The following is a 16,599-nucleotide window of genomic DNA, read 5'->3' as shown; positions in this document are numbered from 1 at the left end:
GCCGAGACAGAAAGAGAGAGAGAGCGACTAAGTGCATAATAAACTTCAATTAAAACATATGTGAGCAGCAGCCGAAAAGGTAAATGTTTCAAACATAAATATGTTTAGGGTTTCGCTTTGAACATTTGCGTGGCTTGAATTATAAAGGTTTAATTAAATTACAGGCTGGCGTTGTAAGCAAACAACAATTCTTTTGAGTTAATATAATTAAGCTGAACATGAATAGTCAAGCAGATAAGCGCAGTTAATTAAGAATTATAATAACAATAAGCGCTAAAAATCAGAACAGCCAAATGAACTTTAATAAATTTATTGAATCAATTTATTTTCACAGCTACAATTGGTTAATTTTGTTAATGAATTTTAATGAAGTGAAGAATATAAAGCTTATAGAAAATAATTAGATAATTGATGTCCATTCCATTTCGCTTTAATGTTTATAGCTAATTGAATATTTTGCTAGTTTAACTAATATTTATATTTATTATTTTAATTTTATTTTATTTGATTGTGCTTGATACATTGAAATAAAAAAATGAAACTCTATAGATTGAGAAATGCAAATAAATTAAATAAAAATTTATTAAATTAGAAGAAGAACTTTAATCTAAAAAGAGTTTAGTGATAATTGAATATTTATTTTTAATAATTTTTCTTGGATTGCGTTTAATAAATTTGAGACTTGTTGGCGAAATAAATGAAACTCTATAGATTGAACGATGAAAATAAATTAAATACAAACTTTTGAAATTAAGGTATTAAAGATATTTATAGAACAGCTTTACTCTGAAACCCGTGTATTGATAATTGAATATTTTGTTAGTCTAACTCATATTTATATTTATTTTTAGTTAATTTAATTGTGCTGAGTGAATTTGAGATATAAATGTAGCTCTATAGACTGAGAAAAGCAAATATAATTATTGTATAAGACAGTAGTCGCTTTTAAAATAAAGTTCTTAGTAAATATATTAATACAAGAGTAAAGGAAAATTAAATACTTATTAAATGAACTTTAATATAAAAAGTGTGCATTGATAATTTAATATTTATTCTTAGCCATATTTATATTGATTTTAATTTTATTTGATATAAGAGTAAAATCAGTTTAAATACTTGTAGAGCCAAATTGAATCATAAAAATCTTTAAGTATATATTACAACTAGCTAAAAACTATATTCGAAGTACATGCTTAAGCCTTTGCCTTTTCTCTTGCTGCCTGCTGCATTGCTAAATAAAAAAATTCAAAGCGTCCCAACAATCTTACGCTGAAATCATAGTTTTTAATCTCTGCAATGATTAATCAGCCACGCAGTAGCAGGTTATGCCAACTATTAAACGCAATAATTAGAGTTGTCATGGCAAGAATTTATTACAAACCAATTGAAGCGGCTGTCAAAGAGCCGCACTAAATGCAGCCCACTTAAGCGATCATAACTTTTGGCCGTGATAAATCGAACAGCAGCGCCCCAGAGCAAAGAACAGACAGAAACTTATGCAAAGCAAGTTGACCAAGAACTTGAAAGTGTAGCAAGCAAGCCCAGAGCGCAGCTGCTGTTGAAAGGCCAGAACCAGAACCAGAATTGCTGAATGAATTGCTTTTGGTTGTCTCGCTTGCCAATCAGCGCTACCGGGCATGGAAAGTTAACGCAGCAGCGACGGCAGCGACGGCCAAAACCTGCTTTGGGTGCACTGCAGCGGATGTCAGGCTGTGGTCGGCGGCGGGCGCGCAACGAGGCGTTGAGTTTACTTCTAAGCGTTTTGTGTCTTGCAGCGGTGTGGCGAACGCATTCAAGTTGAAATTGCCACAATTGCGTGTCCGACCACAATCTTCAAGTCTCGCTCTCGCTCCCGCCCCTCCAAGCAAAACTTCTTCGCTTGCAACAGCTTTGCGCTGCTGTCTGTCTCCCCAGTCCCGCTCCCTTGCCTGTTTGCCTCTGCCTGTTCCTGTCTGTTTCCTTTTGTTTTTAATGAATAAGCTGAAACACCTGCTCGTTGAGGTTGAGTTCTGTGTGTCGCTCTGGACGCGTCACTTCAACTTCTGATGTATCATTGTATATAGCTTTACTTAGTTACGGACTTATACTGCGATGTGTGTGCTATCTTGGGCAGACGCTACTTCAAATCGTAAATATGAGTGCATGGGGTATATAACTGACTGACTGTTGTTCATTCATTTACATGAATAATTATACTGCAACTCTTCATAAAATTGGCATCAGATATGAGTAAATTGGCATTTGTATATTAATTATGCAGCAAAACTTTGGGAAGTTTAAAAATTATTCAATTTCCAATCTGAGCTTTTATTACAAAGAAAAAATATTAAATACTTGCAAAAAGTAAAATGTAAAATAAAAAAAATGTCATATATATTTTTTAAATAATATTTTTTGTAATATTAAGTTAGTAATATTTTTACTTTAGTAAAATGCATATATACATTATTTCAACTTTGGGATTATTATGATTTAATCAAATCAATTTACCAAAATTCCCTATTTTTTAAATATACCAATTTACCAAAATTCCCTATTTTTTAAATATATCTTTTAATTAACATTTTTCTGCAATATTAAGTTAGTAATTAAATATTAGATTTGCAATTTATAATATATTAAGATTATACGCACTTTAGTTTAGTAATTAAATATTATTATATTATTATTTAATATTAGTTTACTAATTAAATATTAGACTTGCAGTTTATTGTATATGAAGCTTTTTTAATACATGTTTTTACATTACTAAAATTCTTATATTATTTTCGGATTACTTTTTTTTTTATTATTATTATGATTACTATTTTTTTTAATTTTCTGTTCATTTTTTATGTTTATTTATTATATATATTCCAAATATATTTCAAGCTTATTTTAACTTAAACTGGTATTATATTTTTTTAATTAATCTTTTTTTATTTATATTTATTACATACATAAATACACTTCTAAATTTATTTCAAGCTTATTCTTACTTAAACTTGTTTTATATTTATTTTTACTTTGGTATAATTCATTTTAGTTTTTTGATGTTACTATTATTTTGATATGATATATTTATTTATAACTTAAACTTGTTTTGTATTTATTTTTACTTTTGTATAATGTTGATATATTTTAATTAACTATTAATTTGTACACATTTATTTATTACAACTACCCTTTCAGTTTCTTACTGAAGTTACAGGGTATACGACATGCAATCCGCAACTTTACTAACACTACAATTGTCAGTTTTGCTTGCTCATAAATTTGATTGTTTGTCTAAGAATATGATATGCTAGATGAGTGTCTGTTGCTGTTGCTGCTGCCGGTCTGTGGTTTCGTTTGTCGCTTAATTATAAAGTGGTTTTGGTGGTGGCTCAAAGTCAATAAATAAGCTGAGTCAATGTCTTACAGTGGGCAATGCTACCGAGAGAGAAATAAGAAACGCGGCAAGCCTGTAATCAGCTCGAGATGCACACCTGGCGCACAGGTTGAGCAGAAGTTGCTCGTTAAGTGCGGCAAGCTGAAGTTGCTGGGGGCCTGCGCTATCTGTGGCAAGGCGGCGCCAATTGCTGGCAACAATGCATAACGAGATAATTGTTGTAAAAAGGAGAAATGCCGAGAGAGTAAAAGCGTGAGAGTTCTTAAGTGTGGCAGCAAATCAAAGCTACTTGCAACAAATAATTACAATTTGCTGTTTCTAACGCTTAAATATAAACAGCGCATTGTCAGCTCATTGTCAACTCGTTCACAAGTTTTGCCGCAAATACATTTCCTTTGCTTTGCTCTATATATTTTATTATTATTTTTTTCACTCAGCTTGCAGCACATTTTTTAATAAGTTGCCTTGGCAGCCGTTGCACGTCGGTGGCAACAAAAGCAAACATTGCAAGCTGCCAACTTGAAAATGAAATTCGTGGCACGAATAGATATTCCAGTGTGGCAGACATATGTGTGCAGCAGAGGAAACAGCCACACAGACGGACAGACAGACGAACGGACGCAGAATGCACGTCGTCTATGACAGAAATTCGAAAATGAAGCAATTTACTTGTATATTTGATACTACCTACAATGCCGGCCCAAACAGTTGTCATATGCGCAGCTTTGACGGCCAAACTTGCCCACAGTTGACAATTTATTAAGTGCAGAGCTGCTCTGCGCTCTCTCAAGCGCTGAGTGTTTCATAATTAGCCGCGCATATTTTGTGCACATTTTTACAAAAATTACTTTCTTAATTGGCATTCTTATTTAAGTCACAAGTGCCGCAGCCAACTGCACAGGGCGAGCTCTCACTGACTGTCTGTGTGTCTGTCTCTCTGTCTGTGTGTGAGTGTTGCAAAGTTAAAGCCGCTTAAGTTGGGTAGCGGCAAAAGCGGTAATAATAAGTTACTTACAACAAATAACTTAATAAGCTTGTGTGCGTTTACTTACATGACAGTTTTTCATTTGTGCTGCATAAAATGTTAATAATATTATTTAAGCATAGCATAAATAGCTGCGTGCTTAGTTTATTTATTTATTTAAATATTTTTATAATTTTATTTTGTGCATAGAAATGCATTTCCAGCTATAAAATATGCCAAATTAAATTATTTTCTTTTAATAAGTAAATTAAAATTAGAGAGATGAGAAATTAGCTAACTTGTAAAATAAATTCTAACAAAGAAATAATTAGATTTTCAACATTTTTGACGCACTTATTTTTAGCATTTATTTGTTTATTAATTTTTGTTTTTTATACTTTATTTGTTTACTTACTTTTAACATTTTGCTCAAAAAAGATTTAAATACTCAGCCTTTTAATTACTTTCTTTTACTAATTTAATTTTGCACATATACGATTTAAGTGACATTTTATTTATTTACTATTACTATTTATATTTTACATATTTAATTTACTTTTGACAATTTAAATTCATTTTGCGTAAATACGATTTAAGTAACATTTTTACTTACAATGTCTATTTAAGCTAAAAATAAATATTTTTTAAAACAACTAAGTGTAAAAATTAAGCACAAATATTAATAATAATTTTTAAATGCGTAGAACACTACTTGCAATTTTTATACAATTTTTTTGAGCTATAAAATTTTATGTACAATGCAAAAAGTTGTTTATTTTTATATATGAAGCCTGAAACTAGTTAATTAAATACAAAAGTTTTGCTGTCATAATCGCTTTAATTTTATTTAATTGCAAAAGTTACACAAAAGGTTTGCTGACATATTAAATCACCTTTGATTGCTGTTCAGTCTCAACATAGCAAATTTGCATTTGCTTTTATAATCGCACCTTAGATAGTTATCAGTTAGCTACACTAACTGCATAATAAACAAGTCATAAGTGCCGACAAATTAACATGAAACAATTAAAAGCTTAAAGATATCTTAAGCTATACTTTTATGGCTGTAGAACATTAGCAGCAATAATAAATAATAAATTTATTATGTATGCCAGACGCATAGTTACCAAAAAATAAATCTAAAGCTAAAATTATGTAGAGAGCGTTTTACCAATGGCAACGGAAATGGCAAAAGAAACGCAGTTAGAACTTCGTGAAAAAAAAGATAGAGGCCATAAATATTGTTCAGATTTTTGTTGTAAATAAAATGCTTAAAAAATAGTAAAGCATAAAACTTTGTGTAGTTGCCAATGGGCGAGCTTAAACATGCAGCTGCTGTTTGGGGCAAGGGGGTGGGTGTTGGGCTGGCATACAGTACATAAGTCTGTGCATGTGTTTTTGTTTTATTACTGTATCAGCTTCCGGTCACTTTGTCATTTCTCCAACAAACATATTTCAAACGACGACGAGACAAGTGGCCGCAACGCGTGGAGCTGCATGCAACAAAAGCAACAACAACTACAACAACAACAATAAAAGGCACTAAATAAGAGCTGAGCATTAGAAACTATTGCTCACGCGCACGCTCATAGACAAAACGGATGTAACATAGACAGACGTTAGATTTCCAGCTATTCGCTTATTTTTCTATAATTATTTATTTGTTTAGTGCTTGTTAAAGTTGTTGTTTGTATATTTAAGCTGCCAATGTACTGGCTTTGTTTATTGATTCTTATTAAATTTCAAGAACTTGCTAATGAGTTCCATGGAATTGCAAATCGTTTTAATGAGTTCTAAGTAAAAGCAAAGCGACTTTATACGGCTTTTGAACTTTTATTTAATATATTTATATATTTGCTATGTTGTAATAAGCAAAAATGCAGCTTATTTTATTTAATTTAAGCATATATATTTTTTTAAAAACATATTTGTTGTATTGTTTAATAGCCATCAATAAATAGTTGAGTTTTTATACAAGTATTTAGCAACTTTTAATAGTTTTAAGATTAAAACGAAAACTATTTAAATACTCCCTTTTATTTCTTAGCAATTTTAATTTAATTTATTTATTTATTTTTTACAGCATATCTTATTAATTTTTTTTATACTATTTATTAATTTATATATTTAATACAGCATATCTTATCAATTTTTATAGCAAAATGTTTATACTACAAGTATATATAAATATTTAAAAATTGTAGAATAAATGTATTTAGCCAGTATACATATTTAGTATAATATTAGTCAGTATTTTCATAAAATTTATTTATTTATTTACTTATTTTAATTGTAACTTAGAATGAATTCTATATTACAATTATGTAGCCAGAGCAACTGAGGCCTTCAGGCTGTTTTTGTTTTTTTAAATAATGCTTATTCCTGTTAAATATTAAACGAAAGTATATAAAGAAAAGTAATAATAATGCTTAGTTTCTTAAATGCTTTGCTTAGTGTAGTAAATAAATTAAAATAGTGTGCTAAAAATTCAAATTATAATACTACTTATAACAACTATAAATCATAAACAATAGTCTATATCAAAATGCTATAATTTGCTTGATGTTTTAAACGCTTTGCTTAGTGTAGTTGCAATATGCGTTTATGCTGAAATTAAATTCAAAGCAGCATAGCGGGACACGCGATAGAGACACACGAATCGTAGAGCATGCCACACACACGCGCGTTGCAAGTAAAGCCAAGCTGTGAACCGCTGTGCAACTGGCAAAGAGTCACATATGCGTCGCTGCCCAGTGGCAGCCACTTAAAAGCAAAGCATAAGGCAGGCACACGCAGTGGGGGGCGGCGGGTAAACGCGCTTTGAATATGAATTACACGCACAAGCGAATGAAGAGACGCGAACAACAAGCAAAGTGGACTTGCCACTGGCCATGTCCGACGTTTTGATGATAATCGACTAACGAGCAAATTTCGTTGAACTCGCAACGGGTTGCAAAAGTTGCAACAAGACGACAGCTAAGCGTCGCTTAGAGTGTCTCTCTTTATCTATCTATGTAGCTCGTTGATTGATTGATTAATTGACAAAAGCCAATTTGCCGTTAGGCTGTCAATTATGAGTGCAACAATGCATCAAGTATTCAAAACTCAATGTACAACTTTATTGTGTTGGTTATGCAAATGTTGCATTTCCGTTGCAAGCTGCACGCTCCACGCTCCGCTCTCCGCGCTCCCCTTTCGGTTTAATTAAACATTAATTTCAACTTAGAATTTACAGCATGCCATTTTTGGCCTACTTATTGACAGAGTGTGACTGCCCCCAAGGGGCAAGGTGTGCTGCACTCTGTTGCGCCACCGCAGTCGTTGTCGTCATCATCATCATCGTTATAAATGTAGTGTTGTGCATTTATGAATTAATTATGCGCTTTGTGGCTATTTGTTGTTATGATTGGGTCAATGTGTCTGCTGTGTGGAGCAGCTAAATATGCATTTCATACAGTTGGGCTTTATATATAGTATTCGATCAGCGTGCTGAAATAAATGTACTAATTAAATATAATATATTTAATAAATATTTATTTGAGTTAGCTATTGCTTACAATAAATTTTAATTCAATGTTAAAAATGCATAAATTAAATGGCGAGCCACGATAAAAATATATATGATTGAAGCTTAAAAGCCAAATATTATATCTTCCAATTATAAACGTTACTTGGTATATATGTCAAATAAATGAAAATAATCAAACAAGTAGTGGTAGTATAATATGTCTATACATTTAATAATCAAGCAATTAAAGTATAAATAAAAGACCAGAACGAATAAAGATTTACAAAATAAAATCAAATTGACAGTTTGGGCAAAGTAATTAATTATAATTAATAAATACATTTAATAGTTTTAGTGTGAAAAATAAATATGCTCAAATAATCAAACAATTTAATGCATAAATAAAATTCCAACCCAAGACACGAATAAATATTTATCAAAATAAATAAAATGACAGTTTGGCAAAGTAATAAATTTCATAATATAAACTATAATTAAATAATACAATTGATTAGTTTAGTGGTAAATAAATATGTCTAATGATACAAATAATCAAACAAATTAATGCATAAATAAAATGCCAACCAAAGATACGAACAAATATTTATCAAAATAAATCAAAATGACAGTTTGGCAAAAATATAATATTTCATATTATAAACTATAATTAAATAATACAATTGATTAGTTTAGTGGTAAATAAATGTGACTAATAATTCAAAAATTCAAACAAATTTTAACATAATAGTGCATAAATTAATTGGCTATCCAAGAAAGCAATAAATATTTATTGAAATAAATTAAAATGACAGTTTGAAAAAGCCAGAGGCGAATAATAGAATTAAATAGCTGCGGGGTAAATTTCATATTATCAAACAAATATTAACATAAAAATGCATAAACTAAATTGCCTAAAATATATTAAAATGACAGCTTAAAAAACTATTATAAGCCATAATTTAATAATACAATTTAATAGTGAAGTGTTAAGTAAATTTAAAAATTCCTAATTCCTGTTTTGCATGGCCTGGCAGCCACGAATAAAATATATTAAAATGACAGTTTTAAAAACAATAATTTAATAATACAATTTAATAGTTAAGTGTTAAATAAATTAATGTATGCCTAATAATTCATTCATTGGCAAAAGCCAACGATTATAGTCGCCTTTGTTTTCCATGTAGACTGTTCCCTAGACTCAAAGGCATAAAGCTATACACATACATTAATATATTCATCTCTAACACACAACAATGTTCATATTCTAAATTCTAAAAAAATTCTAATTGTTTTATTGTTGCGTTTGCACTGCTGCTGCTGTTTGTTAGTTAGTCCAAAAGGTAAGTTGCTCTCACTCTCTCTGCCACTTTCTCATTTAATCCTTTCACTTTTTGCAGTCAACATGTACAACGGCATACAATTTAATCCCGGCTATATTGGCCCCAATCCGCCTTGTTGTGACTTGGATTGTCCCGAGGGCAGTACGGACTGTACGCCATGTCCAGGTGCGCGAAATGCTCCATGTGGTGGCTGCATACCACCCATTGATCCACCCAAAAAGCCAGACGCAGCAGCTGCAAACGCAGACGATAACGCTTGCAACAATAGTGAAAACAACAACAATAACAACAATAACAATAGTAACAATTGCAATAGTCCTGAAAATAATCCCTGCCAGCCAAATGCGCAAACATAAATATAATAAATGTAACATTTTGATATAAACAATAAATAAAATGCTATAAAAGAAAATATAAAGCATGCATCAGTCGAGGGTCTGATTGCTACAATAGCGAGAAAGCTAATATAGAATATATATAAATAATAGATATAATATTCTAAAGTTCGTCACTATTAACTTCGATAGTTATTGAATGTAGAAGCTGTAGAACCTAAAAATTTTTTTAATTTGCTGTATAAATTTAAAGTGAATAGTCTATATAATCTATAACTAAATAATAGATATAATATTCTACTGTATTTTATTCTATTAGTCTTCAAAAGTTCGTCACTGTCAAATTCGCTACCCGTAAATTTATTTGATTTATACATTTGTCTGTATTAATTGAAATTGAATTGAGCAAAAGGTGCTCAGCATTTTATTTTTTGGCTAGAGTAAAGCAAGCGAAAATATAAAAATTTGAAAACAAAATTTAACTTCAATGCTTAAGACGTTCTATTTATTTAGATTTAATTTCAGATAAAGCCATTTAAAATTAATATATGTTTAAGGTTTAGATATTATTAGAGGTTTTCTTCATTTCTCGCTACAAATTTATTTGTGGTTAGGCTTATTTTAATTTTTTGGCTAAATTTAAATTCACAATTGTATGAAGCAAAAGGTTTTAGGTATAAAATTTTGTATCAAGAATTTTATTATTATGGGCTACAGTTTTTTTTTGGCCTAATATAAATTGTATAAAGCTAATTTTACTAACTAATTATTTCTGGGAACAGTTAAATTAGAATTATTACTCCTAAAGCCCATTAAATTAAGCAAATGGTATAATATTTTATATATATTTAGCAAAGAACCAATAATATATCATTCTTTCTTTCATAATCTTATTCCTTCCATTAAAAGCCCTTCAGCATTTACATTTTATTAAAACATTTTATTTACTATTGTTTTTTTTTTGTCAAATATTTTGCTTACGACTGAGAATTTTGAACACAGAGTACCGTGCAGTACAGTCACATATTTCCTTAGCCGTAAATGTTACATGTTTTACTAACATCGTAGTTTTCGTTCGATCCATCCATCCATTCGTCGTCAATTTGTTTATGCGAATTTCAGTGTCTTGGAGCAGCACTACCAGCCGCAAGGCGAGGAACTGCAGCAGCCACCACCGCAGGGTCCACAGCAACCACCGCAGGGTCCGCAGCCACCGCAGGGTCCGCAGCCACAACATCTGCCGGCTGGCACCAGCACGCCGGGCGGGCAGGGTCCAACATAGAAAGGATCAAATTTGCAAACAATCAACATGTTGAATTTGAAGTTTAGAAAATGCTGCAAAAATATTAAAAAATAAAAAACTACAACAGAAATTATTTTAATAAATGCAGCTTACAGCTTTTGGGTTATTGTTATAGTTGTAGTTGTTGTTGTTGCTGTTGCTATTGGGCTAAGGAAATATGTGTTAACTGTATGAGTCCGGTGAATGGAATGAGCTTAAGTTCTATTGCTGCAAAGCAGCACAACAAATTTTCTGGCTATAAGTCTACTATGTTGAAAAAAAATCTGTGCTAAGCTATAGCACACACAACTACTATATAAACAGTTTATACAGTTGTGGCGGCACTATAGCGCTAAAAATGCAAAACGAAATACAAAAACAGCTTCAATTGTTGTGTTTGTTATCCTGCTTGATCTCACTCTCGGCCAAAGCGAAATTCTCTATCACAGCATAAAGACACTTGGCTACATATTTGGCGCGCAGCAGTGAATCATGCAAACGTTCACTCTCCAACAAAGTTGTGGGCAGACGTCGCGCACTCAGCTCACAAATGGGCTCCGATATGTTGACCACCACTTGTGATGCTTTGTGGCTGATGGTGATGATCAAGGCAATGGTGGCAAGCACGCCAATGATGCTGTGCGCCGCTTCCATAACAACGGGCATGCTTTTTATTTGGAATTTTTTAAAGCACAGCAAATTTTGTTTGTATGTGAATTTTTTTTTTAAATATTAAAGCTATGAAAGTAAAAGCAAAGCTATAACAAAAGTGAAGCGCAACTTGCATTAATTGTACCAACAAATAAATTCATGTTTATAATTTTTATTTACTTTGCTTTGCTTATAAAATTTTTACACTCGCTTCTTTGCTCTAAGCCTAATCACATTCCTTTGGACTTGCTGTTTCCTTAGCGCCATTTGTCTGCTTAGCGTCTTTAGTTTCCTTAGCTTCGCACTCCTTTGGCTGCTTATTCTTGTCAGCACAACGATTTGGCCAACCGCAGGGCACAAAGCCCGAGAATATGCCATAGGGGCATGAGCCGCAAGCCTGATCCGGATATGGTCCAACATAAAATGGATTCATGCGCTCGTACTTGGCACAAGGATAGCATTTAATGGCGCTTGCCTCTTTCTCACACATTATGCTTAGCTTAGCTGCCAATTAAAAATATATAATTATATATATATATATAAAATTATTGAACTTACGCTTGCGGCTGCAAAGAAGCGAAGAAAAAAAGCAAAGCTATTGTCTAACAAATATTTGAAAACTAATCAAACAAACATATCTTAGAATTTAGGAAAACAAGTGTTGAGTTTTTTTTACAAGGCTAAGTTGATGAGTACAAATTTTGGCTAAGAAGCAAAAGCTTTAGATTTAGCTGCAGGCAAATTCTAAATCTCTATTAAATTTAATCAGTTTTAATAAATATATAAGCATTAACTAAATATATTAAATGCTTCAATATGGCTTAGGTGTCTATTTATAATTGGAAATTACAGTTTGCAGCACTTTAAATAATTAAAATGCTTCAATTATGGTTGGTTAGCTATTTATATTTATTAATATTTGGTATTTATATTTTTATGCATTTTAAAAAGTTTGAAGCATTTAAAATACTATAAATAAATTTCTTAAGCTTTAGATTTAACAGCAGGCAAATTCTTTCATCATTTTAACCCAAATTTGTAAGCTCTATTAATTCTAAATATTTTTAATAAATATGTAAGCATTAACAAAGTACTTTAAATGCTTTAATTATGTTTGGCTAGCTATTTACATTTGCCAATTATATTTTCAAACATTTAAAAATTGCAAACTTTATATTTTTTTAAAATATTTAAACATGCTGAAACATTTTTAAATGCTTTAATCCATGCTGAGCTATTTATATTTATTAATATATGCCATTTAGTAATTATATGCCATAGTAAATATCAATTTCTTAAGCTTTAAATTCAGCTGAAGGCAATTTTATTATTTCAAAGTCTAAACTATAATATTTTTAGTAAATATCTAAGCATTAGCAAAATATTTTAAATGCTTCCCTCATGGTAAGCTAACTATTTATATTTATTTGTATATGGCATTTATAGTTTGCAGCATTTAAAATATTTCTTATATGCATGCTGAAACATTTTAAATGCTTCAATTCATGTTTAGCTATTTATATTTATTAAAATTTGGCATTTATATTTTTGTACGCTTAAAAAAGTTTGTCGCTTTTGCTTGTTTGGCAAGGTGACCTTTGAAAGTTGCCAAAGTTTTTACTGCTTGGCAGTATATTTTGATTATTTTTATTTGCAGTTGCAGTTGAAAGTGTGTCGTACAGCATTTGATGCTGCAATTTGCCGCACGCTTAGTGTTGTCCTAGGTAAGGATATATTCTAAACAGCTGTTTATATTAAAGCCAGAGCAATGCGCAGAAGCGCTTCGAACCAAGTTGGGAGTCGAGCTCTGATGGGGCAAAACATCGAATGTAGAGCATTGTGTCAGGTCAAAGGCTGTGTGGCATGCCACCTGCCTGCGATGCTGTAAGGCTATGTTTTGTTTTTGGGCTAAGCGCGATTTATAGCGCGCTATAAAGCTGCGTGTGTGTGTGTGTGTGTGCGTATTTGTGGCATACGCGACGCGTCGCGGTATTTATTGTGGCAGGTCGCTATTTTTGTTAGCAACTTCATTTTTCAAAAGCTAAGCCTGGCATAGAATTTATTGTCAGTCAGCTGCTTGCTTGCTAGCTCATAAATGTTTATAAATAAAACACAACAAATTTGGTGCTGCAAGTGTTAACAACACTACAAAATTTTTTGCTGCTAGTTTTAAATAAATAAAACTAGCAGCTGCGGTATTTTGTTTAATTTTTCGTTACACACAACAAAATGTTGAACTTGAATTTAACAAGTAAGTTTGGTATCATTTTATTTAAATTTTAATATTTATTTATTATTCGCTGCAGCGGATCGCACTGGACAGGCGACTGCTGAGCCAGCCAGCGATTTACCTTTAACTGCTTTACTCTGTTGGGCCACAATTTTATAACTTATAATTTGTTTGAGAAATGGGGTTGACGATGAAAGTAATAAATAAATAAAACTATATGCTGCTTTAATTAGGTAACAGCGCTGCTAACTTTTGAATTGCTTGACGATCAACTAATAAAAACATCGCCACGAAGTTGCATGTGGCAAGCTTCGTGTGCCAGCCAACATGTTGCAAGTGCAGCTCCAAGTTCTTGAAGCTCGTCAGCTGCTGCTGTCGCTGCTGTCGGTTTCAGTTTCAGTTCGCGTTGTTCAAGCGTCGCGTGCGGTTTGCTTGTGCTCAGTTCCAAACAAAGCTGCGTTGGCTTGTTGGCTCATAAAAAATACGTCTTTAAGCGTGGCTCGAATCAAACAAACATATAGCAGACTAGCGCTAGTGCTAAGCAATTGCTAATAAATACTTTCGATTGTGCGCAACTTTTCTTTGGGAATTTTCATTGATTGAAACTGCTAGCTCATTTGAATATTTGCTGAACTAGAGTTCAGTTAGTGCTTTGTGCCTGTGTGTGTGTGTGTGCGTGTGTGTACTACGTGCCGCAATTGACAAGCATCGCCTGCTAACGTGGCAGGCAATGATGTAAACTGACATTTTTTCACAAATTTTTGATTTAAATGCCGTTGCGCTTCAGGTGAGCAAAAGCCTAAAATTCAACATTTTTAATTAGGTTACGTTTTTTCGATTTTCACGCCTACATGTTAATGCAAATTTTCAAATTATGCTAGCGCTAAATAATGCAAAAGCAGCTGAAGCTAAAGCTATAGCAACTTTTAATGAAAATGTATATTGCTTAAATTAACTGTAATCAAATTTTTTTAAAATAAGTAAAATGTTATTTTAGCAATGACAGCTTTGAAATTAATTTTAAAATTTTTTAAATATATTTTTTTTTATTAAAAAAAATCTCTATTGTGGCTTTAATTTTTATTTTTGCATATTTGGTTTATAGCAACTTTGCCTCAAAAAGTATTTTGCTTAAATAAACAAGTAAACAAATCTTTTTAAAATAAGTAAAATATTATTTTAGCAATGACAACTTTGCAATTAATATTGAAAATTTTAAAATATTTATTTTATTGAAGCAGCCTTAACAAATAAATTCAATTGCTTTTTTTTTTAATATTTGCATATTTGTTTTCCCTTTTACTTAGATTAAACCCTTTTCTATAATATGCTTATTTTAATAGCATGTAAAGAGTTCCACTCAAGCATTAACAAAAAATAAAAATAAAGCTCAAAAAATGCTACAAGTGCCAATCAAACATGCCAAAAAAATAAAAACGTGCAAGTTCCCACGAAACCCTCTTATTAAAATTACTTACCCTCGTTGATGAGCAGCGTTGAATACAACAACAATGTAACCACAAGCAAAAATAACCCTTCAACACACAAAAAACAAAAAGTAGAAAACTGCGCAGTCACTTGACCAAAGTATTTGAAGTCCAGTTAACTTGAGCAAGACGAATGAGTTGCTCGCACATAATTTTTAATCAAAAATTTATGCGTTTAGCAGCTGCACCTGCTTGAGATGAAGAAGAAGAAAAACGAACTGTTAGATTTTCGCTACATAAATAATTTATATAGCATATTGATGGCGCTACGCACTGAGCGTCACATAAAATTTGCTGCTTAATTTTTGCAGACTTGAAATTTATGTGCAAATTATGCGCGCTTGAGCAAATAAATTATAAATCGATGCGACAAAAGTTGTGCATAATATTTAAGCCAAAGCCAGTGCCAGTGCTTGTTGTTGTTTGTTTGTTTTTGGGGGTGTTGAGGCTAATTAAAGCTTGTTTATCAGTTGTCAGTTAGCTGTAAATGCGAAGCCCGTTAACAGCGGAAATGTTTGTCATGCGATATATAAGACAGGTTACCAAGTATCATATCATTGGTGTATATATATATATATTCTGATGAGTGCTTATTGATTTTGCGGTTTTGTTCGCTGTCTGGCTGTTTGACATTGCCGTCAGGTGTCAAATGATAATTGGCTAAAGTTCTGGGAAATCAAAAGATGATTTCGATGCTGATGTTGCTTGTATGCAAATTTTTGTGCGCTGCTTGCAGTGAAAGTAAATGAAAGTACAGTAGAAAAAAAGTCTAAAAAATATTAAATTTTATAATAGGTTGTAAAAATTCAAGTTACATTATTTATATTGAAAGCTTATGGCAGCTTGAAAAGCAGAAATGTAAAAGATTTAAATCATTTTTGTATTTAATTTAAAATATTTTTTAATGCATTAAATTTTCCTAAACTGAATTAAAATTATGTGCAGAATACTTATATAAATATTTTTAAATTGTATTAATTCCTTTTTTAAAATTCAATTTGAATTGTAAACTGCAAAATTTGTTGACATTGTCTTTAGCTTGCACAATTAAAATATTTGCTTATATAAATATAAATATTAATGCACTAAAATTTATTTAAATATTTTATTTGTCTATAGTTACTGTGCATATTTAATTCTTATGTTTATTAGAATTTATTTTTGCTATTTGACTGCTGTAGAAATTTATGTATGGCATACCAAATTCATTTCCTGCCTTAAGCTTGAGCTTTGTGCGTTTATTTAAAGTCTGCACACAGAATTTCATTTCCTGCTTTGCGGCATAAAAAAAAGACGCCTAATCCATAGACAGACAGACAGACAGTTAGACACTCGCATCAAAATGTGTTCATGCTGTTGTCTTTAGCATAATTTTTAATATAAACTCAACATTTGGCGGCGTCTTGCGCTCACAACTAAAATAGAAACAAGC

At 31.5% G+C, this 16,599-nt stretch overlaps 2 protein-coding genes and 1 long non-coding RNA gene across 3 annotated transcripts; 1 reads left to right on the top strand and 2 right to left on the bottom strand.

Moving 5' to 3' along the window:
• Window positions 1–10,481: 10,481 nt before the first annotated feature.
• Window positions 10,482–11,015, bottom strand: LOC108602720 (male-specific sperm protein Mst84Db). Its single transcript, XM_017990876.1, has 2 exons — window positions 10,914–11,015; window positions 10,482–10,852 (listed from the first exon to the last, which is right to left on the bottom strand). The coding sequence occupies exon 2, from the start codon at window positions 10,826–10,828 to the stop codon at window positions 10,655–10,657; it is 174 nt and encodes a 57-aa protein (XP_017846365.1). The 5' UTR covers window positions 10,829–10,852; window positions 10,914–11,015; the 3' UTR covers window positions 10,482–10,654.
• Window positions 11,016–11,606: 591 nt separating this feature from the next.
• LOC108605526 lies at window positions 11,607–12,109 on the bottom strand. The gene is made up of 2 exons (XM_017995280.1): window positions 12,009–12,109; window positions 11,607–11,954 (listed from the first exon to the last, which is right to left on the bottom strand). The coding sequence occupies exon 2, from the start codon at window positions 11,938–11,940 to the stop codon at window positions 11,677–11,679; it is 264 nt and encodes an 87-aa protein (XP_017850769.1). The 5' UTR covers window positions 11,941–11,954; window positions 12,009–12,109; the 3' UTR covers window positions 11,607–11,676.
• Window positions 12,110–13,569: 1,460 nt separating this feature from the next.
• On the top strand, window positions 13,570–13,919 carry LOC108603054. The gene is made up of 2 exons (XR_001915282.2): window positions 13,570–13,701; window positions 13,757–13,919. It is a non-coding gene; the product is annotated as an uncharacterized LOC108603054 (long non-coding RNA).
• Window positions 13,920–16,599: the final 2,680 nt, after the last annotated feature.

Source organism: Drosophila busckii, chromosome 2L (assembly GCF_011750605.1).
Source record: "Drosophila busckii strain San Diego stock center, stock number 13000-0081.31 chromosome 2L, ASM1175060v1, whole genome shotgun sequence".
NCBI classification, from domain to species: domain Eukaryota; kingdom Metazoa; phylum Arthropoda; class Insecta; order Diptera; family Drosophilidae; genus Drosophila; species Drosophila busckii.
The sequence above is the reverse complement of the archived record's forward strand: the minus strand, read 5'-3'. Positions and strand labels throughout refer to the sequence as shown.

What these genes read in the sequence shown, in the direction of transcription:
- LOC108605526 (XM_017995280.1), bottom strand. Translation starts at nt 11,940, where the DNA reads ATGTGTGAGAAAGAGGCAAGCGCCATTAAATGCTATCCTTGTGCCAAG.
- LOC108602720 (XM_017990876.1), bottom strand. Translation starts at nt 10,828, where the DNA reads ATGTTGATTGTTTGCAAATTTGATCCTTTCTATGTTGGACCCTGCCCG.